We start from the raw sequence: 25746 nt of genomic DNA on the forward strand, positions 1-25746 counted from the left end.
CTGAAGAAAGCGACAGAAAGCAAGTCTGATCCTTATCTCACCCTGCTGAGCTACCGAGCCTCCCCTTTGACTCTGGTTCTTCACCCGCTGAGCTCCTAATGGATCGCAAGTTGCGCACCACGCTACCCTGCTGTGCAAAAGAAAAGTAGAGTAAGGAACTGAGACAGAGACTTCAACTGTTAAAGCTGAAACAGAAATCACACTATGACAAGTCATCCAAAACTCTGAAACCATTGACAAGGGATGATGTTGTCAGGATTGAGGATCCAGATGCATGGAACAGGAAAGCTACAGTTCTTGAGGAAGTAGGACCAAGGTCATACACTGTTAGAACTGAGGAAGGACAGATTCTCAGGAGGAACCGCCGTTCCCTCCTGAAATCACAAGAAACTATCCAAGAGCAAATCGATGACAATGCCGCAACTGAATCTTGTCACTCACCACCAGAACAATCTAACACAAACACACATACAGGCTCTCATGAAAACACATCAGACTTACCTGTGCTGAGAAGATCCACACGTGAAGTAAAAAAGCCAGATATAGTTTTCTTTGTACTCAAAGATTAAGTCTAATAAAAGAATGAAAAGCTTAGAGTTCATAAAGTAAAGCTTTGAAAATATGTTGACTGTTGAAGATGTTTATGTCATTATGATTGATTGATATTGATTGATATTGATTTTGTTTAACCTCTAAGGAAGGGGGATGTAATGATCAGTATCATGTCATTCTAGAATGGTACATTAGGTGGAGCTGTATGTTTAGTAAGGGGCTACCCACAAGGCAGTAGTCAAGATGGATGCCTGTACACTAGTCCACATGGCTGAATAAATGACTAGCTCAAGCTAGCTGTTCATAATGAAAACGTCTATTTATTTATGAACATAACACACTCCTCACAGACAAGGAGTGTTTCAGAGTGCTTTAAGCGGGCAAGTCACCGAGTGGGAGTCGGAATGATTAAGGGGCGTATGGGAAGATTAAAGGGGAACCATCAGCGACGAAGGGAGGCAACAAGTCAAAGTGGTTGTGGAAGGGAATCGTCAAGGGCAGGGGATGAGGGACTGATGATGACGGAGAGCAGGGAGTACGGAACAATTATTAATCCAGAGTCAAAGGAGCAGAGAGAGCAGAACAGACAGCTCCGTCCTTTGACCCTTTAAAAGAAAGCAGTGCAGGAAGCCCCTGCCCTTTGACCCTTTACCAGAAAGCAGGTCAGGGAGTCATTTTAACTGTGGGCGATGGTGTAAAATGGGCAATATCGGATTAACCGGCCCCGCTCGACTTTCCTTTCTATTGAGATGAATGGAATCGGGCGGAGTGTACAACGGGCGGTGCATTCAGTATCATAAGAACGTAAGAACATAAGAAATAGGAGCAGGAATAGGCCACTTGGCCCCTCGAGCCTATTCCGCCATTCAATAAGATCATGGCTGATCTTGGGCTCAAAACCACTTCCCCGCCCGCTCCCCATAAACTTCACTCCCGATCGCTTCTCTTATACCAGTGGCCGAAGTTAAAATGATCCCCCGTGTGTTATCCATTAATTGACAGACAGAAACTCTCCTTATTGATGGGCACAACATTGAAATCATCACACTGAGCTTGCTCATTCTCAATGAAATGTCTGGGATTGAAAATCTACTGCACTGTGTTCGGCCCCTGCGTTCCCTTGTACAGATGCCAGTTGAGACAGCTCGGTGTTCAGTTTTAGCAAAGTGCTGAGTAATCAGTAACCAATATCTGGTACATCAGTAGCTGACGTTCTCAATCAGAATGGTATCGCTCGACACCAGTCTCCCAATCCCGTGGATTAGCAGCTGGTTGAACCCCAAGCACGCCACAACTTGCCAAACAGCAAAACCACCTCATTCAGGAGTTAAACTGGGTGGAGACACAATTTCCGCACAACAGCTGCAGGTGAACTGTACAAGGTGTGAAATGCATGGGGATTAAGGAGCTGTATTGTCAAGGGAGGGGGGTCAGAAGATTGGTGTCACATGACACTATTTGGCCCCAGAACATCAGGGTCCTGAAATCCCAGGGGGAATCTCCAGGTCACAACAACAGCTTGTATTTATACAGTGCCTTTAACGCAGTAAAACATCCCAAAGTGCTTCACAGGAGCGTTATCAAACTGAAATTTGACACCGAGCCACATCAGGAGAAATTAGGTAACCAAAAACTTGAACAAAGAGGTAGGTTTTAAAGAAAGACTTGCATTTATATAGCGCCTTTCACGACCACCAGACGTCTCAAAATGCTTTACAGCCAATGAAGTATTTTTGAAATGTAGTCACTGCTGTAAATGTGGGAAACGCGACAGCCAATATGCCCACAGCAAGATCCCACAAACAGCAACGTGATAATGACCCAGATAATCTGTTTTTGTTATGTTGGTTGAGGGATAAAGATTGGCCAGGACGCCAGGGATAACTCCCCTGCTCTTCTTCCAAATAGTTGCGGTGGGATCTTTTACGTCCCCCTGAGAGAGCAGGCAGGGCCTCGGTTTAACGTCTCATCTGAAAGACGGCACCTCCGATAGTGCAGCACTCCCTCAGCACTGCACTGCAGTGTCAGCCTAGCTTTATGTGCTCAAGTCCCTGGAGTGGGACTTGAACCCACAACCTTCTGACTCAGAGGTGAGTGTGCTACCCACTTTTTTTTATATTATACTTTATTGAACATTAAGAACATTTACAGCATCGTGATCATTACATTGTATGATACCAATCAATTCCACCGCTCTGCACAGCCATTCCGCCACCACATTTTCACATCAAAACCTGAAGTTTAATTTGTCACCTGTAACATATATTAATCGATTGTACTTTAAAAATTGGTTGTAAAATATGATCCTTAAATTCCTTACTGTATAAAACAACCACAGAGCCTTATAATGATCCTTCAACTTATATTTAAAATACTCTTAGATTGATTCTCCTCCCCTTAAAAAACAGAGCATTCCTTCTTTGCACAATCATGAATCTAGCCAAACTGAACATTAAATTAATTGCCGCTCCGCTAGACTCGGGCAGACTCTCTTGCAATCCCCATCTCAAAATTGAGTCCCACGGGATTCCCATTCTCACTCTTTGGTCCCCACCCAGCAAAAAAAACTCCACACAACTGTCGAACATAGTACTTAAAATCATTTAACTGCACAAGTTGCCGCCTCCACTCGTCCAATCTTGTACAAGACCGTCATGGTAAAAATCCGGTTTTGAGCCAATTTGAAATGCAGTTCAATCCATTCAGGACATTTAAAACTCACCCACACTCCCTTCCAAATCCTGTTGAAGTCCAGCTGTGGGTATATACTCTGCCAAAACTCCTGACCAGCAGGTGTCTTGAATCTCCATTCTCTAAATACCTCATAGAAATCTCAGGTATTAGTTGTCAAATTGGACCAACTCTCCCCTTTCTCCAGTACAAAGCTTGGACGCATTTTACTTCCTTTGGAGGTTTCCGCATTTATTTCTCCCATCCAATCCTGTGGCATTGCCCTCACAATCTTCTCATAAATGATTCCTATTGCTTTTCCTTCTACCTCCTGATCCTCCTCCCACACCATATCCCTCACTATCGCTTCCGGCAACCAACCTGGAATTACCTCATATAATACATCTTTCACAGATATTGTAGTGTCCGAGTATAAATAATACACGGACTGCAGGAGAACAATAATAACAGGTATTTACTAAACAGAGGGTAACTTAAGACTGAAATACAGAAGCCTGCTATGGCTTTATAGACAGGGGTGGTCACTGCCAGTACTGCAGTATAGAATCAGTTCTTCTCTTAAAAGGTACATACACAACAATTCCTCCCCTTTTAGATAAACAGTACATAACATTCATTTAACAACTAAATAATAACTAATTACAATTACAATTTTCTCTGTACTATATACATCAACTGAAATAATCATTTATAAGTTCAGTCTTTGAGGAGGCTTCCTGATCCTGACTGGATAGCGCTTTCTCGAGTATCCTGTTCTTGCGGCAGAGTTGATTCTGGCTCATTGTCATTGGTTGGTTCGTCAGCTTCCAATACCACTGCTTCTGAGGTAGACGCAATCTGTAGTTCGGGTTGATTACCAGGTGCACCTGCTCGTGGTATGGGTTTGGCTTGTTCCCGTGACTCTAGAATCTGGTCAGCATGGCATCTCACGATGCTCTCGCCAATGTCCAGTGTGTACATTAGTGGTCCCTGCTGTGTGCATATCGTTCCTGGCTGCCATTTTTCTGTTCGGTAGTCGCGGGCCAAGACTGGTTGCCCTATCTTGAAGCTCCTGGTTGGCTTCTCATTTATGTGCTGGAACTGCTTATCCTCAACATCTCGTCTTATGTTTGGTTTGAGCAAATCCAGGCGACATCTTAGCCTTCGGTTGAAGAACATTATGGCTGGAGCTTGGTTGGTGACTGCATGTGTCGCATTCCGGTAAGCAAAGAAGAAATTATCCACCTTGTGTTGTAGTGGTATGTCGTCATTATGCATTGCCTTTATGGCCTTTTTAAAGGTCTGAACAAACCTCTCAGCCAATCCATTTGTGGCTGGATGATATGGGGCAGATGTGTAATGCTTCACCCCATTATCCCTCAGAAACCTCCGGAAATCCTCTGACACAAACTGTGGCCCATTGTCGGAGCAAATCTGTTCTGGCAAGCCATTCCTGGCGAAGATGGTCCGTAGGACTGCAATAGTTTTCTCCGTGGTGGTGGAGGACATTTTGATGACCTCTGGCCATTTCGAATGGACGTCCACAGCGATTAGGAACATTGAGTCCATAAATGGACCAGCAAAATCAATGTGTACCCGTTGCCATGGAGATGAGGGCCACTCCCATGGATGTAGCGGGGCCTGTGGTGGAGCGTTTTGGACCTTCTGGCATCCTGTGCATCTCTTGGTCATATCCTCGATTTCTTTATCGATTCCCGGCCACCACACAAACGCCCTGGCTAGGCTCTTCATTTTTACCCCTCCCAGATGACCCTCATGAAGCTCATTGAGCACTCTATCTCTCAACTTGGGTGGAATTACCACTCGGGATCCACACATCAAGGTCCCCCGGCACACTGACAGCTGTTCTCTCCTTGGCGAGAATGCTGGCAACAGTGAGTCACCATGTGCTGGCCATCCCTTCACCGTCAAAGCATAGACCCGAGAGAGTGTCGGGTCATTTCGGGTTTCCTTCTCTATACTTGAGTTTGTAACAGGTAGACATTCGACTATGGTCGCATGGAATATCTCAACAGGGTCCACTGCAGGTGCTTCCTCTACCGTAGGCAACGGTAGGCGCGACAGCCCATCAGCGTTTCCATGCTGTTTCGTACCCTTGTACGCTATGTCGTACTGATGTGCCCCTAGAAAAAGTGACCATCTTTGCAGCCGTTGCGCCGTCATCACCGGAACGCCCTTCTTTGGGTTAAAAATGGAGACCAGGGGCTGATGATCAGTCAGTAGGGTGAATTTCTGCCCGTGCCGATAGTGATTGAACTTCTTCACCCCCCCACACCAGGCTGAGGGCCTCCCTGTCAATCTGGGCGTAATTACGCTCGGCTGAGGTTAACGAGCGCGACGCAAAGACTATTGGCCTCTCTGGACCGTCAGGGAATTTGTGTGACAGCACCGCTCCGATGCCGTAGGGAGACGCATCACATGCTAACCGAATCGGTAGTGTTGGATTGTAGTGGGCCAATACTTCTTTTGAAGTGATTAGGCATTTACATTTCTGAAAGGCACGCTTACACTCATCACTCCATTTCCATGTTACTCCAGTTTGCAGTAGGGCGTTTAGTGGGTGTAGAATTGTAGATAAATTCGGCAAGAACTTATTGTAGTAGTTCACCAACCCGAGGAACGACCTCAGTTGCAACACATTTTCCGGTGCTGGAGCCTTGACTACTGCCTCAATCTTGTCCGGCGACTTATGCAACCCTTCCTCATCAATCATGTGGCCACAATACGAGATTTGTCTCCTGAAGAACTCGCATTTGGGGCGGTTGGCTCGTAGCCCATATTCCTGTAATCTCGTGAGCACCTGCTCCAGGTTGGCAAGGTGTTCACTGTCATTTACGCCCGTAACCAGGATGTCGTCCAAATAACACTGGGTCCCCGGGATCCCTTGCAGGACTTGTTCCATCGCCCTCTGCCAAATAGCGGGGCTGATGCTACCCCGAATACCAGTCGATTGTACTGGTAAAGGCCTTTGTGAGTGTTTATCGTGAGGTATTTCCTAGATGCTTCTTCCACCTCCATTTGTAGATACGCTTGGGCCAGATCAATCTTTGTAAAACGTTTCCCTCCAGATAGTGAGGTGAAAATATCTTCTATCCGTGGAAGTGGATATTGTACTGTGTGCAGGACTGGGTTCACAGTTACCTTGAAGTCCCCACAGATGCGAACCTTCTTCGGTTCCCCAAGCGTGCTGCTCAATGAGTTCTTCATTACAGGAATGATGGGTGTGGCCCACTCGCTCCAGTCTACCTTGGACAGCACACCCGAATGCTCCAGTCTCTCCAGCTCTGCTTCAACGGCTGGGCGGATCGCGTAAGGTACCGGTCTGGCCTTAAAAAATTTTGGGTTTGCGTTATCTTCGATTTTAATCGTTGCCATTACTCCTTTTAGAGTCCCAAGTCCTTGTTGGAACACCTCTTTCATGTCAGTTAGAATCTTTGACAGTCGGCCAGGTGTGACGTCATCATCCTTTTTGTCAGTCACAGTTAGCGCCTGAATGGAATGCCAATCCAATTGTATTTTTCGGATCCATTCACATCCCAATAATGGTGGTCCTCCATCTGGTAGTATATATAGATACAATTTCTGTGTTTCCTTGCCGTTGTATTCAACTGGCACCCTTATTTTTCCTCTGGGGTAGACTTTTTGCCCCGTGTATGTCTTCAATACAATGGATGTGTCCTTCAAGGGTATGTGTGGGAATAGCCGCTCATAGTCTCGTCGATTCATGACAGTTAGGGCTGATCCTGTGTCCAATTCCATCTTTACTGGGGACCCTGCTATCATGAGGGTGACCCAAATGGTTCGGTGATCCTCCTTTGCGATCATGTTGTGTAACTTTAGACAACTTAGTCTCCTGCTCTCGGGGTCATTATCACTCTCCTGATCTTCCGAACTACTGTCTGTCAATTTCTTTACTTTCTTGTACTTTTCCTTAGTAGTTCTTGTAGTGTTGGTTTTCTTTCCCGACCTGCAGACTCTTGCTATGTGTCCCATTTTCCCACATTGCCTGCATACTTTGTCCTTAAACCAGCAGTCCTTCTGATCATGGGTTGTTCTGCCGCAGCGATAGCACTTTTTTGCTCCATACGCCATTTCGTTAGCGCTGTATTCTTGTGGTTTCTGTTGTATTTCCGCAGCTCCCCGTGCTGCTGCTTCGTAGGATACTGCCACGCTGAAAGCCTGTTCTAGCGTCAGGTCCTTTTCCGAAAGTAGTTGTTTCTGGGTTCCTTCACTCTGGAGCCCGCAGACAAACTTATCCCGTAAGGTGTCTGCCAGTCCTGCTCCGAACTGGCAGTGCTTCGATAACTTGCGTAGTTCCGTAAGATAGTCAGCATTGCTCTCATCTTTGTGCTGGTTTCTTTTATGGAACTTGAATCTTTCTGCTATCAGCAGCGGTGTAGGGTTTAGGTGTTCCTGTAAGATATTAACAATTTCTTCTAAACTTTTCTCCATTGGTTTAGCTGGGGTAATTAAATTCCGCAATAGGCCGTACGTTCTCGCGCCTATCAAATTTAATATAACCGAGGCCTTCTTTCCATCGGCCACCTCATTTGTCTTGCAGTACACGTCAATTCTTTCCACATACGTGGTCCAGTCTTCTACTTCGTTGTCGAAAGCAGTGATACTGCCACTTTTCGGCATCTTGGGTGATTTAAAATGGCGCCTCCCGCGCTTTTCCTTCTTCACCAATGGATTAAAATGGCGCCTCCCGCGCTTTTCCTTCTTCCCCAATGGAATAAAATGGTGCCTCCCGCGCTTTTCCTTCTTCCCCTTGCTGCCACGCTGCTCCTAGCGTTCTGCAGGGTAATGGCAGCGACCCGCGGCTTCGGCGCGTCTCACTTTTCCTTCCCCTTGTTTTATTTTTGCTACGCTGCCCGGTTCTTGAGCACCGACCGCGCCCTGTGCGCTCCACCCTCTCTCTTTTCCTCCCGACGACGCTGCACGGCCCCTTTTGCAGAGCCGCTCGATCGAGCTCGAGCCCGCCGCAGTCCGGAAGGGTCAGCGCACTACCTGCTACCAGCACGATTTGCTAGAACACCTTGACTGGGGAGCCAAGCCCAGCTCTCCACAGCCTCTCCTGCAACTCTCCGAACTCCGATGGATCCTTGGGCGGTTGCCCGCGGTCGATGCCTGTTGTTCTGACTTCGACCTCCAAAAGCTTCTTCTCAGGGAAAGATCCCCGTGAGGTGATGCAGTACTGCAGGGGAGTTCGAACTTGTTCGTCGCCAATGTAGTGTCTGAGTATAAATAATACACGGACTGCAGGAGAACAATAATAACAGGTATTTACTGAACAGAGGGTACTCTTTTATTAAATGAGAAAACCCGCTGCGAGCAAGGCTCGAACCTGCGCGGGGAAACCCCATTGGATTTTAAGTCCAACGCCTTAACCACTCGGCCATCGCAGCCCTGAACAGAGGGTAACTTTCGACTGAAATACAGAAGCCTGCTATGACTTTATATACAGGGGTGGTCACTGCCGGTACTGCAGTATAGAATCAGTTCTTCTCTTAAAGGTACATACACAACAGATATAATCCCAGCTTTTATAAAAGATTGATTAAATAAAACCTCTCCTTCGATGTTGACCCACCTGTTCAAAAATAAGGGCTGTTCTAGAAATTCCTCAGCCCCCTTGGGCATAAACTGCACACTTTTTAAAAATTGGGCCCAAGTCTCTACAACCCCCTTATAATACCTCGGGAGAAGTTTAACCGATTTCAAAAACATATTATTATATTCCATATACAATATCCCCTGCCCTCCTATCCCACTTCGTTTTAAAAAATGCTCAAAATAACTCTTCCAAAAACTTGTATTTGACTTCTGAAGAAATCTCTTCACCCATTTGATTCTAAAGGATTTTTTCTTCAAATCAATATCTGGGAAATTGAGTCCTCCCTGATTTCTCCGTCCAATGATGGTATTGTAAGCCACCAAGGCTGGTTTCCCTTCCCATAAAAACCTCACACAAGCCTCTCGAATGGACTTTTCCGCCCACTCGGGAATATCCTCCACCGTCAACAAGTACCATAGCTTAGATAGCAGGAGAGCAGACACCACTGTTGCTCTTCCTTGCACTTTCAACCACCTTCTTTCCCATCTTCCCAAAATCTTTTTAGTTTTCATAACCTTTGGTTCCCAATTTAATCGACCCACTTCATCCCTGTCTTTCTTGCACCCCAGAACTTCCAAAACCTCCACCACCTTAAAGGGACATTCCCCCAACCCTTCCTCCCTACCCCTCCCAGCAACCAGGCATTGGGACTTACTATAATTCACTCTGGCTCCTGAAGCTCTACAATATTCCTCCACTACATCCATAGCTTTCCTCACTAACTCCCTATTTCTCAATGTTAAGGTTGTGTCATCTGCATATTGGTGTATCACCGACACCAGCCCAGAGCTGGGGACCACAATCCCAACTACACCTTGTTTCTTTCGCATCATGTAACCTAATGGTTCTGCAACCAATGTGTACAACAATGGAGACAGGGGACAACCCTGTCTCACTGATCTCTGTATCGGAAAATACTTAGATAAAAAACCATTACATTTAACACAGCTAAATATGTTTGAATAAAAAATCCTTATCCACTGAATGAAATTTTCCCTGAAACCAAATGCTTCCAAAACCTTCAATAAAAACTCATGAGAGACCCTATCAAAGGCTTTCTCTTGATCTATCTTTAATACATAAGCCTCTCTCCCACTCTCTTCCATGAGCTGTATCGCATCTCAGATTGAGACCACAGAGTCTGCAATGTCCCGGCCTATGACTCCATAGGACTGAGAGGGCAAAACTATCTGCGGCAACACCTCCTTCAAACGATTTGCCATAACCCTCGCCAAGATCTTATAATCCACATTTAATAATGTGATAGGCCTCCAATTCTTCAGATCTCGTCTATCCCCTTTATTTTTATATAAGCTAAGCTTATGATACCTCTCCTCATAGATGGGGCCAGGCTTCCCTCAATTTTAATTTCCTTAAAAACTCCTAAGAGCAATGGACTTAAAATCTCGAAAAATTCTTTATAAAATTCTGCACTTAGTCCATCGGACCCTGGGCTTTTTGTGGTGTATGTAACCTGTTCCACCTTAAGAGAGCTTAAGCCTGGTCCACCTTAAGAAAGGTACTACTTTCTTTGGCTGCTGTATACGTAATACCGGTGGTGACCACACCGGTATATAAGCACAGTGTAATAATATTGTATTCAGTATAGTTCGACCTCCAACCAGTAAAGACCTGTTGAATTTACTCTTGTGGTCTGTGTAGTAATTCTCACTATAACACACAGACTTAACAGTGGCGACGAGTCCGATTCTTACCCTGCTGCAGTAATTTCCACGGCGACTTCGTCCACAGACAGGACGTCGAAGAGAGGTTTCCACCCTCATCACCTACAGGAAGACACGTCGAGCGGCAGGCATCGAGCAACCGGAGTGCAGAAGACATCCTGACCTCGAAGCCTCCATCAGCGACTGTCAGCTTCTTCTACTACCTCGTGGTGGGTAAGCCGGGCAGCAACGCGACAGAAAGTCAACCGCGTTGGCTGTACAGACGGGGCTGGGAAGACGGAGGAATAAGGGCGGTGAGGTCGATCGCGACCAGAGATAAGGGCCGGGCCGCTTTCGAGCGAGAGGCGCAGCGCGGGACATCGATCGCGACCGGAGATAAGGGCCGCATTTGGGCTAAAGGCGCAGCGTCTGGGGAAACTGAAGGCGCGAGAGCCGCGGTGAAGCAGAGACAGCGTCGGGGGACGGGTGAAGACCGCCAAGCGCGGGAAAACCGCCATTTTGTGGGCGGAGGACGACGGCAAGAGCGGGAAGCCGCCATCTTAGATAACATTAAAAATACGATAAATTGCTACGATGCCTAAACATGGGAACATTAATGCCTTCGACAGTGATATAGAAGACTGGGCTATGTATGTAGAACGCATACAAAACTATTGTAAGGCAAATAAAATTCCTGAGACAGATAAAGCACTAACATTACTAAACTTAATGGGTGCGAAGGCATACGGGCAATTGAAACACCTGTTATCACCAGATGAACCGGCGGATAAGACGTTCGAACAGATTGTTACTGTCCTAAAAAAAATCATCTTAGCCCCACGCCGCTGATGCTAGCGGAACGATTTAAATTTTACGATAGAAGACAGCGGCAAAATGAAAGCAATGCTGAATATTTGATGGAATTACGTAAGCTAGCAAAATATTGTCAGTTTGGAACGGGACTGACAGAGGCACTTCGAGATAGATTTGTGTGTGGTTTATTTAAACAGGATACACAAAGGCGACTGCTTGAGGAGAATGAGCTGTCTCTCGAGAAGGCGGTCACTATGGCAGCAGCACACGAGGCCGCAGCGAGAGGCACGGCAGTAATGCAGCTACGGCCACCGGAACTCGGTACAAACAAATTGGGTTTGAGTTCTGTCAAATGTTATCGTTGTGGAAAGACAACGCACGATCAGAACCAGTGTTGGTTTAAAAACCAAGAATGCAGAACGTGTGGCAGGTTTGGCCACATAGCTAAAGTATGCCGGTCAGGAAAGAAGACCAGCAATAAAAAGTCACCGCAAGGAAAATATGCAAAGGTACACAAGGTGACAACAGTTTGACTGAACAGAAGTCAGATTCAGACGCTAGCAGTAATGAACTGGATAGCTTAAGAATACACAACGTTGGTAAGGATACAGACCTCCAGACAATTTGGGTCACTCTTAAGATAGCAGGAGTCCAAGTAAAAATGGAATTGGACACTGGATCGGCATTGACGGTCATGAATAAGAAAGATTACAGAAGGTTATTCCAACATATTCCCTTACAGGATACGGAGGTTATATTGAAAACGTACACGGGGCAAAGAGTGTACCCCATCGGAAAAATAGAGGTAGAAGTGGTCCACAAGGGCGAAGGAAGCCAAGTAATGGACTTATATGTGCTACCTGAAGAAGGTCCACCACTACTAGGACGGGAGTGGATTAGGAAAATGAATATGGACTGGCACTCCTTGAAAGCACTAACGGTAGATTCCGGGGAAACAGCTGTCAAACCTAAACGATTGTCCAGAATATTGGATGAGGCTAAAGAGGTGTTCCAGCCGGGACTGGGAACACAGAGGAATTATGGCAAACATCAAGATTGATGAACATGCACAACCAAAATTTTTTAAAGCCAGACCGGTACCCTATGCAATACGACCTGCGGTTGAAGCGGAGCTGGAAGCAATAGAACGTTCAGGGGTACTGTCTAAAGTAGATTGGAGTGAGTGGGCTACGCCCATTGTTCCCGTTATGAAACGTCCTGCGAACAATAAGCCAGGAGATCCAGGGAAGGTTCGCATCTGTGGAGATTTCAAGATCACCGTTAATCCGGTGCTTCACACGGTGCAGTATCCGCTTCCACGGATTGAGGATATTTTCGCTTCACTGTCTGGCGGGAAACACTTCACCAAGATAGACCTGGCGCAGGCGTACTTGCAGATGGAGGTTGACGAAGAGTCACGCCAATACCTCACTATCAACACGCATCGAGGGTTGTACCGGTACAATAGGCTGGTTTTTGGTGTGGCATCGGCTCCAGCAATTTGGCAGAGGGCCATGGAGCAGGTATTACAGGGAATTCCAGGCACACAATGTTACCTGGACGAAATTCTGATCACAGGTGATGGTGATGAACAGCATCTCGCTAACTTGGAACTGGTGCTTAACAGACTGAAAAAGTATGGACTGAGGGTAAATCGGCAGAAATGTGAGTTCTTCCAGAAGCGGATCTCGTACTGTGGTCATGTCATTGACCGGGAGGGGCTTCATAAGTCTCCTGACAAGATAGCGGCAGTTGTAAAGGCTCCCGCTCCGGAGAATATCTCTCAGTTGAGGTCGTTTCTAGGATTAATTAACTACTACCATAAATTTCTGCCAAATCTATCCACGGTGCTGCATCCGTTGAACGCTCTTTTACAGAAAGGGGTACCATGGGACTGGGGCGAAAACTGTAAGAAGGCATTTCGCAAAAGCAAAGAATTGATCGCCTCAGAGGAAGTGTTGGCTCACTTCAACCCGACACTGCCGATTCGGTTGGCTTGTGATGCTTCTTCATATGGTATTGGGGCAGTACTCTCACATAAATTGCCAAATGGCACGGAAAGGCCAGTCGCGTTTGCATCCAGATCATTGACCTCCGCTGAGCGCAACTATGCGCAGATCGATAGGGAGGCCCTTAGCCTTGTATGGGGAGTGAAGAAGTTTAATCATTACCTACAGGGCCAAAAATTCACACTTCTGACGGACCATCAACCGTTGGTGTCCATTTTTAACCCTAAGAAGGGTGTGATATACCTATCAATTCCTCCAATAAAAGGCGAAGAGTTACGAAGGTGACTAAAGGTTTTTATTGACTAAATAACAGAGCCCACTCTCGTGGGTGATCCGATCCAAGCAGGAGGAATACCAGCCAGTCGCTCACCTTTATACCTGGCCTGGTGGGTGGAGCCAAGGCGGAGTCGGCAGTGGTCATCCCAGGTATAGCAGTGTGGCAAGAGGCGACCTCGTACCGTGATACAATAGTGGTCAGTGATACAGTTATAACGAACAGTGGTGAACAGTGCTAACTACTAACAGTGATACGATAGTGAACGTGGTTTACCACATTCACCCCTTGTTTAGAATTAAGTCCGGCGGGGTGAAGTGTACTACCAATTCTGGTAGGTCAGTCTGTCCGGAGGCTTCGTAAGCCTCTCCGATCGCCGCAGCGGTGGTGTTGCCTTATCCGGTGCTGGTGCCTTATCCGGTGTTGATGCTGGTGTTTGCGTGGTCGGCGAGGGCTCGTGGGGTTCCGGCATGCCGTCTACCTGGACTGAGGTTGGGGGGGGTGGTGGCGGTGTTTCCGGATCGGCTGAGGGTGCGAGGTCTCGTAGGGAGACAGTGTCCTCCCGCCCGTCTGGGTACGCCACGTAGGCGTACTGGGGGTTGGCGTGCAGGAGGTTCACCCTCTCGACCAGGGGGTCCGTTTTATGGGTCCTCACGTGTTTCCGCAGCCAGACCGGCCCCGGGGCGGTCAGCCAGGTTGGTAGAGTGGTTCCCGTAGTCGACTTCCTGGGGAAAACGAACATTCGTTCATGGGGGGTGGTGTTAGTGGCCGTGCAAAGTAATGACCGGATGGAGTGCAGCGCTGTCGGGAGGACTTCTTGCCAGCGGGAGGTTGGGAGGCCCTTAGACTTTAAGGCTAAGAGGACGGCCTTCCATACCGTCGCGTTCTCTCTTTCCACCTGACCGTTACCTCTGGGGTTGTAGCTGGTGGTCCTGCTTGCTGCAATACCTCTCTCTAGGAGGAATTGCCGGAGTTCCTCGCTCATGAAGGAGGAGCCCCGGTCGCTGTGTATATAGTTCGGGAACCCGAACAAGGCGAAGAGGGCATTCAGGCACTTAATGACCGTGCTACTGGTCATGTCGGGGCAGGGGAAGGCAAAGGGGAAACGGGAGTACTCATCAACGATGTTGAGGAAGTACACATTACGGTCAGAGGACGGGAGGGGCCCCTTAAAGTCGATGCTCAGGCGCTCGAAGGGGCGGGTGGCCTTGATCAGGCTTGCTCGGTCCGGCCTATAGAAGTGCGGTTTGCACTCCGCACAGGTCTGGCAGTTCCTGGTCATGGTCCTGACCTCCTCGATGGAGTAGGTCAGGTTGCGGGCCTTAATGAAATGGTAGAGTCTGGTGACTCCGGGGTGGCAGAGCTGGTCGTGGAGGGTCTGAAGCCTATCGATATGCGCGCTGGCGCATGTCATTCGTGAAAGGGCATCAGGGGATTCGTTCAGCTTGCCTGGCCGGTACAAGATCTCATAATCGTAGGTGGAGAGCTCGATTCTCCATCTCAAAATCTTGTCATTCTTGATTTTGCCCTTCAGCTTGTTATTAAACATGAAAGCCACCGAACGCTGGTCGGTGAGGAGGGTAAATCGTTTGCCTGCCAGGTAGTGCCTCCAGCGCCGTACTGCCTCCACGATCGCCTGGGCCTCTTTCTCGACCGACGAATGTCGGATCTCGGGGCCCTGTAGGGTCCTTGAGAAGAAGGCCACTGGCCTCCCCTCCTGGTTTAGGGTGGCGGCTAAGGCGAAGTCGGATGCGTCGCTCTCCACCTGAAAGGGGATGGACTCGTCCACTGCGTGCATCGTGGCCTTGGCTATGTCTCCCTTAATGAGGGAGAAGGCCGCGCACGCCTCCTCCGTGAGGGGGAAGGAAGTGGCTTTCAGGAGGGGTCTGGCTTTGTCCGCGTAATTGGGTACCCATTGGGCATAGTAGGCGAAAAGCCCCAGGGTTCTCCTAAGTGCTTTAGGGCAGTGGGGGAGGGGTAGCTCCATGAGGGGGCGCATTCTTTCTGGGTCGGGGCCGATGATTCCGTTCTCCACTACGCAGCCGAGGATGGCAAGGCGCGTGGTGTTAAACACGCATTTCTCCTTATTGTAGGTGAGGTTCAGCCGTTGGGCCGTACGGAGGAATTTCTCCAGATTCGCGTCATGTTCCTGCCGGTCGCGGCCGCAGATAGTGACGTTATCTAGGTAGGGGAATGTAGCCTGCAGTTCGTTCTGGTCAACCATCTGGTCCATCTCCCTTTGGAAGACCGAGACCCCATTAGTGACACCGAAGGGGACCCTAAGGAAGTGGTATAGGCGCCCATTCGCCTCGAAGGCGGTATACTGGCGGTCCTCAGGGTGGATAGGGAGTTGGTGGTAGGCCGACTTCAGGTCGATGGTCGAGAATACTTTATACTGTGCAATCTGATTGACCATGTCAGATATGCGGGGGAGGGGGTATGCGTCCAGCTGGGTATATCTGTTTATGGTCTGGCTGTAGTCGATGACCAGGCGGTTTTTATCGCCGGTCTTTACGACTACGACCTGGGCACGCCAGGGGCTGCTGCTCCCCTCGATAATGCCCTCTTTCAGGAGGCGCCGCACCTCAGAGCTAATGAAGGCTCTGTCCCCGGCGCTATACCGCCTGCTTTTGGTAGCGACGGGTTTGCAGTCAGGGGTAAGGTTAGCAAACAGAGAGGGTGGCGGGACCTTGAGGGTGGAGAGACTGCAGGTGTTACGCGGTGGGCGGTTTAACGTTTGCTGGTTGTTGACTGTGAGTGGGGGGAGGGGTCCACCGTATGCTAGGGTTACGCTTTGGAGGTGGGATTGGAAGTCCAGCCCTAGTAGGACGGCAGCGCAGAGATGGGGGAGGACGAGGAGTTTAAAGTTTTTATACTCCGTGCCCTTAACCGACAGGGTCACGACACAGTAGCCGCTGATGTCCGTGGCGTGGGACCTCGATGCCATCGAGATTCGGCTGCGCGTTGGTAGGACAGAGAGGGAGTAGTGGCTCACCGTGTCTGGGTGGATGAAGCTCTCCGTGCTTCCGCTGTCAAACAGGCAGGTCGTGGCGTGGCCGTTCACTTTGATGTCCATCATTGACTTGGACAGATGGTGCGGGCGGGCTTGGTCCAGGGTGACGGAAGCTAGTGTGTAGCTGAGCGAGTCGTTGTCATCTGCGGGCGAGGCGGTCGGGCGTGGTGAGTAAAATGGCGTCTCCCACGAGGTAGGGCCCCATGAGGCACTATTGGGGTCGGTTGCCTTAATCAAAGATGGCCGCCCCCATGACTCATGTGTGGGGATGCTGGCCTCAGTTGCCCTAAACAAAGATGGCCGCCCCCATGACTCATGTGTGGGGATGCTGGCCTCAGTTGCCCTAAACGAAGATGGCCGCCCCCATAGTTCGCATGCGGCACTGCTGGCCTCTGAGGATCCGCTCCTGCAGGCCTTGGAGAAGTGGCCTTTCTTCAGGCAGGTTTTACATATGGAGTTCTTGGCTGGGCAGCGCGACCTCGGGTGCTTCTCCTGGCCACAAAAAAAACAGCCGGCGGCCCGATCGCGGATGCCCGATGTCGGGGCCGGTGCCGGGGGTGGCGGGGCCGGTCGGGTCCGGGACGCCGACGCAGAGGTAGGTCCCGGGGGCGGCGCTGGGAAGGGTGCTGTGGTAGGGGTCGGGCCCGAGTCCCAGGGTCGCGAGCAGTACCTGGTGAATGCTTCCTGATCTTGGTGGGCCACTTCCAGGGAGATAGCGAGGGCTTCAGCTTTTTCCATGCTGAGGTCTTTAGCTTCCAGCAGTCTTTGCCGTGAGTACTCGGACCGTAGGCCTTTCAGGAATGCGTCGCGGATATTATCTTCAGTATTTTCGGCTGCCGACACCGATTTAAAGTCACAGTTCCTGGCGAGTGCATATAGCGCCTGTGAGAATTCGGCTACTGATTCTCCTGGCTGTTGTGGCCGTGATCTTAGGAGGTGCCTAGCGTACATGTAGTTTACCGGGGTCCGGTACTTCTGTTTCAGCAGGTTGATGGCGGTCTCGTAGGTAGTCATGTCCTCGATGAGAGTGTATACTCTCGGGCTCAGTTGTGCCTGCAGGACACTTAGTTTGGATGCCTGAGGGACGCTGGATTCTCTCAGGTATGATTCGAAGCAGACCAGCCAGTGTTTAAAGTCTGCGGCTGAGTTTGCTGCTCGTGGGTTCAGGTCCAGGTACGGCGGTCTGAGGGCTCGCAGCCAAGCTGGCTGGTGTGGCTGTGCTCCTGGGAGCTGCGCTGGTGGCTCCTCCGCCGGTTGTGACTCGTTGTCGGACATCATTAAATTTAGTCAATAAAATTGATATACCTATCAATTCCTCCAATAAAAGGCGAAGAGTTACGAAGGTGACTAAAGGTTTTTATTGACTAAATAACAGAGCCCACTCTCGTGGGTGATCCGATCCAAGCAGGAGGAATACCAGCCAGTCGCTCACCTTTATACCTGGCCTGGTGGGTGGAGCCAAGGCGGAGTCGGCAGTGGTCATCCCAGGTATAGCAGTGTGGCAAGAGGCGACCTCGTACCGTGATACAATAGTGGTCAGTGATACAGTTATAACGAACAGTGGTGAACAGTGCTAACTACTAACAGTGATACGATAGTGAACGTGGTTTACCACAGGGTGTTTCGGTGATGACAGCACAGCGTCTCCAGAGATGGTCTCTTTTCTTAGGGGCACGTCAATATCAGATAGAATTCAAAGGTACGAAACAGCATGGCAATGCTGATGGCCTGTCGCGCCTGCCACTACCTGAAGATGAAGACACGACGGAAGTTGACCCTGTTGAGTTATTTCATTCGACCATTATCGAGTGTTTACCTGTCACCAATGCAAGTATTGAAAGAGAAACCAGGAACGACCCGACACTGTCCAGAGTCTACGAGGTGACAGTGAAAGGATGGCCAACACGGGGTGATCCTCTGTTACCGGCATTCTCGGCAAGGCGAGACCAGCTGTCCGTCTGCCATGGTACTTTGATGTACGGGACAAGAGTGATTATTCCTCCCAAGTTAAGGGAAAGAGTTTTAAAAGAACTACATGAAGGTCATCTGGGGGAAGTTAAAATGAAAAGTCTTGCTAGGGCTTACGTATGGTGGCCGGGTATTGACCAACAGATTGAGGAGTTAACGAAAAGCTGCGCTGGGTGTCAAAAAGTGCAAAATGCACCTCCGATAGCACCGCTACACCCATGGGAATGGCCTTCAGCCCCATGGCAACATGTACACATTGACTTTGCTGGTCCATTCATGGACTCCATGTTCCTAATCGCGGTGGACGCACATTCCAAATGGCCAGAAGTCATCAAGATGAATACCACTACTTCAGAAAAGACAATTGCGGTGTTGAGAACAATATTCGCAAGGAACGGATTGCCAGAACAGATCTGTTCGGACAACGGACCACAGTTTGTATCGGAAGAATTCCAACAATTCTTAAAGAAGAATGGAGTTAAACATTATACCTCTGCCCCATATCATCCGGCGACAAACGGGTTGGCTGAAAGATTTGTCCAGACATTCAAAAAAGCTATTAAGGCCATGAATGATGATCAGATTCCGCTGCAACACAAGGTCGATAAGTTCCTGATGTCATATAGAAACGCCGATCATGCCGTGACTAACCAAAGTCCTGCTATGATGTTTTATAACAGGAGGTTGCGGTCCAAGTTGGACTTGTTAAAACCAAATGTGCGGAGGGAAGTGGAAAACAAACAGTTTCGGCATATTAACAGCAAGACCACTCGAACTTTCGACGTAGGACAACCAGTGATGGCAAGGGGCTATGGAAATGACAAATGGCAGTCCGGAACAATCCGGGCCAGACAAGGACCTCTGATGTACACCGTAGATATTGGTCATAATGTGATAAGGAGTCATGCGGATCAACTGGTAGAGTCGAGAGCAAGGGTCGAACCCATGGTTGTGACAGAGACAGCTGTGGAAGACGTTCATGAACCTGAAGCATCTACCTCGGCCGAGAATGTATTTGATGATGATGACACCCAATACATTGGCAACCAACTAGAGGAGGCACCTCAACAACAAGAATCAGAGACCACTGAAAGGCGTTATCCAAGCCGAATCAGAAAGCCTCCTGAGAGACTGAACCTTTGAACTGTTATACCTGAAGTTATATATGTATATATGTTATGTTTATTTGGGGATATGACTGTTAAGCTAAAAAGGGAGGATTGTGGTGTATGTAACCTGTTCCACCTTAAGAGAGCTTAAGCCTGGTCCACCTTAAGAAAGGTACTACTTTCTTTGGCTGCTGTATACGTAATACCGGTGGTGACCACACCGGTATATAAGCACAGTGTAATAATATTGTATTCAGTATAGTCCGACCTCCAACCAGTAAAGACCTGTTGAATTTACTCTTGTGGTCTGTGTAGTAATTCTCACTATAACACACAGACTTAACACTTTTCCCCCCCTTCATTCCACTTATTGCTACTTTTATTTCCGCTAATCCTACTTCTTTGTCATACATGCTTCTCTCATCCTCCTTTAATCCTTCTTCAATAAAAGCAGTAACCTTCTCCATCACCAAATTGGAAATGTCTTCTTTTGTATATAACTCTTGATAAAAGCTGCTAGCCGCCTCTAAAATCTCCCCACTTTCATGAATAATCTTCTCCCCGACCTTCAACTCTTCAATTAATGATAATCTCTGTCGCAGCTTCTCTTGCTCTAGAAAATATCTAGTGCATCTTTCGCCCTCCAATGTATCCCTAGCCTTTGCACGGAGAATGGCCCCCTTGCATTTTTCAGCTTGCAATAATTCCCACTCTTCCTTTAGCACCCGGAACTTAGTCTCCGCTCCCTTATCCCCTCCGTCAACTGCTTTACAGACATCCGTAAACCTTTTGTTTATATTCTCTTCTCGACGCCGGTTAGCTGCCGCCCTCTTTTTCGCATAACATACCGAAAAAACTTTTACCTCATATTTGAAATTGTCCCACCAAACTCTTCTTTCTTTCAAGAACAAAAGTTCCTTCTGAGCATTCTTTATTATATTTATAATCCCTTCTTTATAAGCAATTTCTTTCAGGTATTGCTTGTTTAAAATCCACACCCCTAAACCAATCTTAACTCTGCTGTTCCTAATTCTCAGAACCAAAGCCGAGTGATCACTAAAAAATACTTTTTTATAATAAATCTCCATCACCTCCGAACTTAACCCTTCCCGCATTAACACAAAATCTATTCGGCTCGGTTTTAAAACATCACCCACCCAACCTGCTCTGGAGAACTCCCTTTTTATGGGGTTCCGATCCCTCCATAAGTCTCTTAAATTTAAATTTGCCATCATTTTTACAATCATCCCTCTGGAGTTATCATCCTTAAAGGTCATCTGGGCTGAAATGTCCATCCGAGATAAAAATACATTAAAATCCCCCACTCTACAAGGATTTTCCACCTCTGCCGCTTCAGTGAATAACCCCCCAAAAAACTCGGGACACTTGCAATGGTCGTTCGGTGCATAGATATTAAAGAGATCGCAATTAAATCCCTCCATTTTTACCCTTAGCTGTAAAACTCTCCCCTCAGTCCACCAAGGCAACGTTCTCTTCTATGGACGGACTCACCAAAACAGCCACACCTCTACGGTTATTGTTTGCACAACTTGCAAACACCTCTCCCTTCCAAACCTTCTGAAATCTTTCTAGGATATCCTCATCCCAAAAGGTTTCTTACAGACACAAGTCCATACCTTTAAAACCCTGCAACAACTACTGCAATTTCCTCTCACCCCTCAGTCCGTTCACATTAATCGAGGCCAATGTAATCATGGCTCCAAAGAAGGGAAGGATGTCTGATAATCTCCCCATCATTTAATCTCTGGCCCTTCCCTCCTCACATGCTCCTTCCCAACTTTTCGGGCAGCTGTTGCTTTTTCTTGCAGCCTCCGACTCTTTTTCACCTCCTGTTTAAACTTTCCCTGCTGTTTCAGCCTCTTCCTTGCATTAAATTTGGGCCCAGGAGCTGCCCTTCCTCCCTCCTTCTGCCCCTCACTAACCTTTCCAATTCCACATGATGCCACCCCACCCCCGACTTCCATGTCTCTGTCCCCCTGTGGCGGAGCCACTGAATGACTCTGGGCAACTGCACATAATTCCCTTTAACAATGTTCTAACACCAACCTAAGTCTGTACCATTGTGTTAGACATTACTTCGTTTTGTATATAGTGTTTGTATGCACGGGGCGTGGCCCCTTTAAGAGTGCGGGAAAACACGGGTAAACGCAATGACGTCATGTCGCAAACCACGTGACGGCCCAGGCAGTCCTCGTGAAAGCTTCATCTTGTACAGACCTGTTTTCGTGGTTCTCCTGTATCGATCTTAACAAACTGTTTAAACTCGTTAGTTTTACATTAAAAGCCTGTTTGTTTGATCGCCTGAGTCGACTTCAGTTCTTAGTTAGGAATTCATCAATTCCTACACCCCTCTAATTCCTCACACTCAAGCTCTTCTGCAACCCCCTGTGCCTGCTCCCCGTCAGATACATAATCCTGCTCCCCGTCAGATACTTCATCTCCCATAGAGAGTCTTCCTGCTATCGCAGTTTCTCCCACTGTGCCGCTCCCTTCGACCACATCTCCACCTCTGACCCTTGCACCCTGTTCCCTCTCTCCATGGGACAATGGCGCACCTAAATTGTTCCCTTCTGACGTCTCTATCTCGCCGATCCCATCCTGCTGTCCCTTTAAGGCTCCTGCCTCTTGTACCCTCTGCCCATCCTGCCCCCTCCCGCTCACCAAGATATCCGACTCCCCGCCTCTCCCGGAGCACCCACATCCACCACACACCCCGCTCCCGCCTCCTCTCCCCCCGCAGACACCAGACTCCTCAGGGGGAGCTGAACCGCACTAAGGCTCGAGTCTGCACTCGACCCTCGCTGCCCGCTGCCGTCTTTGTTCCCCTCCACAGCACTCGGCGTGTTTTCTGCCATCTCCATCCCGTTCTCCGCTCCGCCATCCTCTGCCTCTTCCTGTGCTCCTTTCTCCTTCATTTTACCGGCTGTGTCCTCCGACTGCACTGCTCCTCTGGCTGTTCCACTCTCATTTCCTGCTCCTTCTCCCATCTCATCACTCATATCGCTCCCTTCTGCCACACACTCACAGTGGGTGGGGCCTTTGTGACACACCCCACAGCTCTCCTCCTTGCAGCTCCGAGCGATGTTTCCCGACTCACCGCAATTGTAACAATACAGGTCTGGACAGTTTCTTACGAGATGGTCATGTCCAAGACAATAATAGCACACCTTTACTTGGTTATCATGCAGCACACGAAAGTACTGCACTCCTTCCAGTGTCTCGAACTTCATACTGTACGGCAATGACCTCACCCCCTCTGGGAACCGCACCTTTACATACCGGGTTCCGTCTGCTACCCGTGTTCCTGGATAGTACCTCCTCTTTATTGCAGAACAGATTTTAATGTCCCACGACTCCAACTTTTTGCTCAGCACTTCGTCCTCGATGTAAACTGGCAAGTTTAAAAATGAAACCACCACCTCCTCTGAATATAGCAGAGAGTCACCTCCAAGAATTTCTCCCCAACTTTCAGACTGAGTAACAGTTTTTCCACCTCCTCACGGCCACTGGCCGTCACCTCGAATCCCACATTCGGCTTTGGTCGGCAAGCAAAGCAGCTTCCCTCACCACAGTCCTCATGAACCGCCTGGATTATATCCCAGGCTCGAATCTTCTTATCTTCACACTGCACCACCACCGTGTTTTCTTTACCAAACCTCCTGGGGTCCCGGCCCAAATCTTTGGGCCTTTTTTTTCCCTTTCCCACCAGTTTCTTCCCTAATTAAATTCCTCTCGGGAACATTGTCCTCTGAGGGGCCCGGCACTCCGGACCCCTCAGCAGCCATCTGGCTGTTTTTTGTGGGCCAAAAAGGCCCTAAAACCTGAAAACAAAACCCCAAAACCCACCACCAACTTTTTACAAAACTCCCTCCAACTCCCTGCTGCAATCAGGCAACCAGTAACACCTGCTCACTCCTAGCCCCTCCCACCTAGAGAGTGCTACCCACTGAGACACAGCTGACACTGAAGGAACATCTTAAAGGAGGATGTCACCACATTACAGGAAAGATGTGACTGCACTAGAGAGGGTACAGAGGAGATTTACAAGGATGTTGCCAGGAGTAGAGAATCTTAGCTATGAGGAAAGACTGGGTCTGTTTTCCTTGGAACAGAGGAGGCGGAGGGGAGACCTTATTGAGGTGTATAAAGTTATGAGGGGCAGAGATAAAGTGGATAGAAAGGACCTATTTCCCTTAGCAGAGGGGTCAGAAACCAGGGGGCACAGATTTAAAGTAATTGGGGGAAGGTTTAGAGGGGATTTGAGGGGAAATTTCTTCACCCAGAGGGTTGTGGGGGTCTGGAACTCACTGCCTGAAAGGGTGGTAGAGGCAGGAACCCTAACCACATTTAAAAAGTACTTGGATGTGCACTTGGGATGCTCTAAGCTGCAGGGCTACGGACCAAGAGCTGAGAAGTGGGATTTACTGGATAGTTCTTTGTTGGCCAGCACGGACACGATGGGCCGAAATGGCCTCCTTCTGTGCTGTAATTTTCTATGATTCTATGAAATCCCTCCATGAGTAAATGGCTAAAAAATGGCCTCTCATGCCAACTCTCCAGGAGTTCCGCCAATTCCCCCGCCCACAGGAGAGCGGGAAGTGGCCCACGAAATTGATATTGGCACTTCAGATGTGGGGTGCAATGGGCAAGAGGGGAAAAATGTCAGGCGGAATTCTGGAGCGGCTGCGAAATTCGGTGGCGCGCCGGGTACAGCAAATGCCTCATTACCTTGAGGAAAGCGCAGTCATCCTGCAGAGCGATTCCCGCTCGGAGGTGGGAGAGATCTTCTTCCGTGGCGGACCAGACCTCCTCGATGACTGTCAGATTTTGCTCCATCGATTGCAGACACTGTTCCACCTCTTGCCTGAGCGCTTTGCTCAAACGCTGCTCTTTGTCCGTGAGGAATTGGTGCATTTTAGAGAATTCCGAGGCGATGTGATGCAAAAGGCTTCCCGAGGTTTCCTTCAAGAAAGAGAGAAAAAGGACCATTCTCCCATCATTCCTAACTGGCGTCAAAAACCACACCACCTGGCTGAACAGTACATCAAATTCTGACTAAAGCAAGGGGCGGTCGACAGGAAATGACGAGAGCGCCAATGAAATGCACAAATGGTTGGGAGGGAAATGTACTTGGGAATCAAATTTCAAAATGGATTTTGCAAAAAAAAAAAGTGAACATGTTAGCAGTGGAGACAGGAATTTTGCTCCCTCAATGGCCAGTGCAAGGACTATTCTAGAAATGGTAACAAAGACGGGGTGGGGTCAATGGAGTGGAAAATCGGGTGTAAAATGAGCATCCCAGGCACTGACTGCGGTCCATTTCCCGCCTGGCAGAAAGAGCTCAAATCGCTCAGGTACGGCAGCATAGTAGTAATGTTACCGACTAGTAATTCAGAGGCCTGGACTCGTGATCCCGAGATGTGGTTCAAATCCCACTCATGGCAGCTGTGGAGTGTAAATTCAGTTAATTAAATAAATTTGGAATTAAAAAACTAGTATCTGGTAATGGTGATCATGAAACTACCGGATTGTTGTAAAAACCCATCTGGTTCACTAAGGGAAGGAAATCTGCTGCCCTTACCCGGTCTGGCCTCTATGTGACTCCAGACCCACAGCATTGTGGTTGACTCTTAACTGCCCTCTGCAGTCCAAGAAGACGGCTCACCACCAACTTCTCAGGGGCAATTAGGGATGGGCAATAAATGCCGGCCTTGCCAGCGACGCCCACATCCCAGGAATGAATTTTAAAAAAGACCGTGAGGTGAAGGGTCAAAGGCCATTCAGGCCGGATTTTAATGGACAATTAAAAACTCTCGAGTGGGTGACTTTGATCACCTAGAACAAACCATGGAATATATGACGACCCAATGCCCAATTCACAAATACGAAGGAGGCATTGCAGCCCAACCATCTTCAGCTGCTTTATCAATGACCTTCCCTCCATCATAAGGTCAGAAATGGGGATGTTCACCAATGACTGCAGTGTTCAGCACCATTCGCAACTCCTCAGGTAAT

The 25746-nt window shown here is 48.5% G+C and overlaps 1 protein-coding gene and 1 non-coding gene across 2 annotated transcripts in view; both read right to left on the reverse strand.

Annotated features, from left to right (window-relative positions):
* The window catches only part of LOC147096614 (zinc-binding protein A33-like), a 39711-nt gene extending 14927 nt beyond the window's left edge, over positions 1–24784 (reverse strand). The window contains exon 1 of the mRNA XM_085975394.1: positions 24460–24784. Within this exon, the coding sequence (XP_085831520.1) occupies positions 24460–24720 (261 nt within the window). The 5' untranslated portion in view covers positions 24721–24784. The remainder of the gene's footprint in view (positions 1–24459) is intronic.
* trnal-uaa (transfer RNA leucine (anticodon UAA)) lies at positions 8570–8651 on the reverse strand. Its single transcript has one exon. It is a non-coding gene; the product is annotated as a tRNA-Leu (tRNA).
* Positions 24785–25746: the final 962 nt, after the last annotated feature.

This window comes from Somniosus microcephalus, unplaced genomic scaffold, assembly GCF_052327205.1.
Source record: "Somniosus microcephalus isolate GS21.2 unplaced genomic scaffold, FLI_Smic_1.0 unresolved_chr1, whole genome shotgun sequence".
Taxonomy (NCBI): domain Eukaryota; kingdom Metazoa; phylum Chordata; class Chondrichthyes; order Squaliformes; family Somniosidae; genus Somniosus; species Somniosus microcephalus.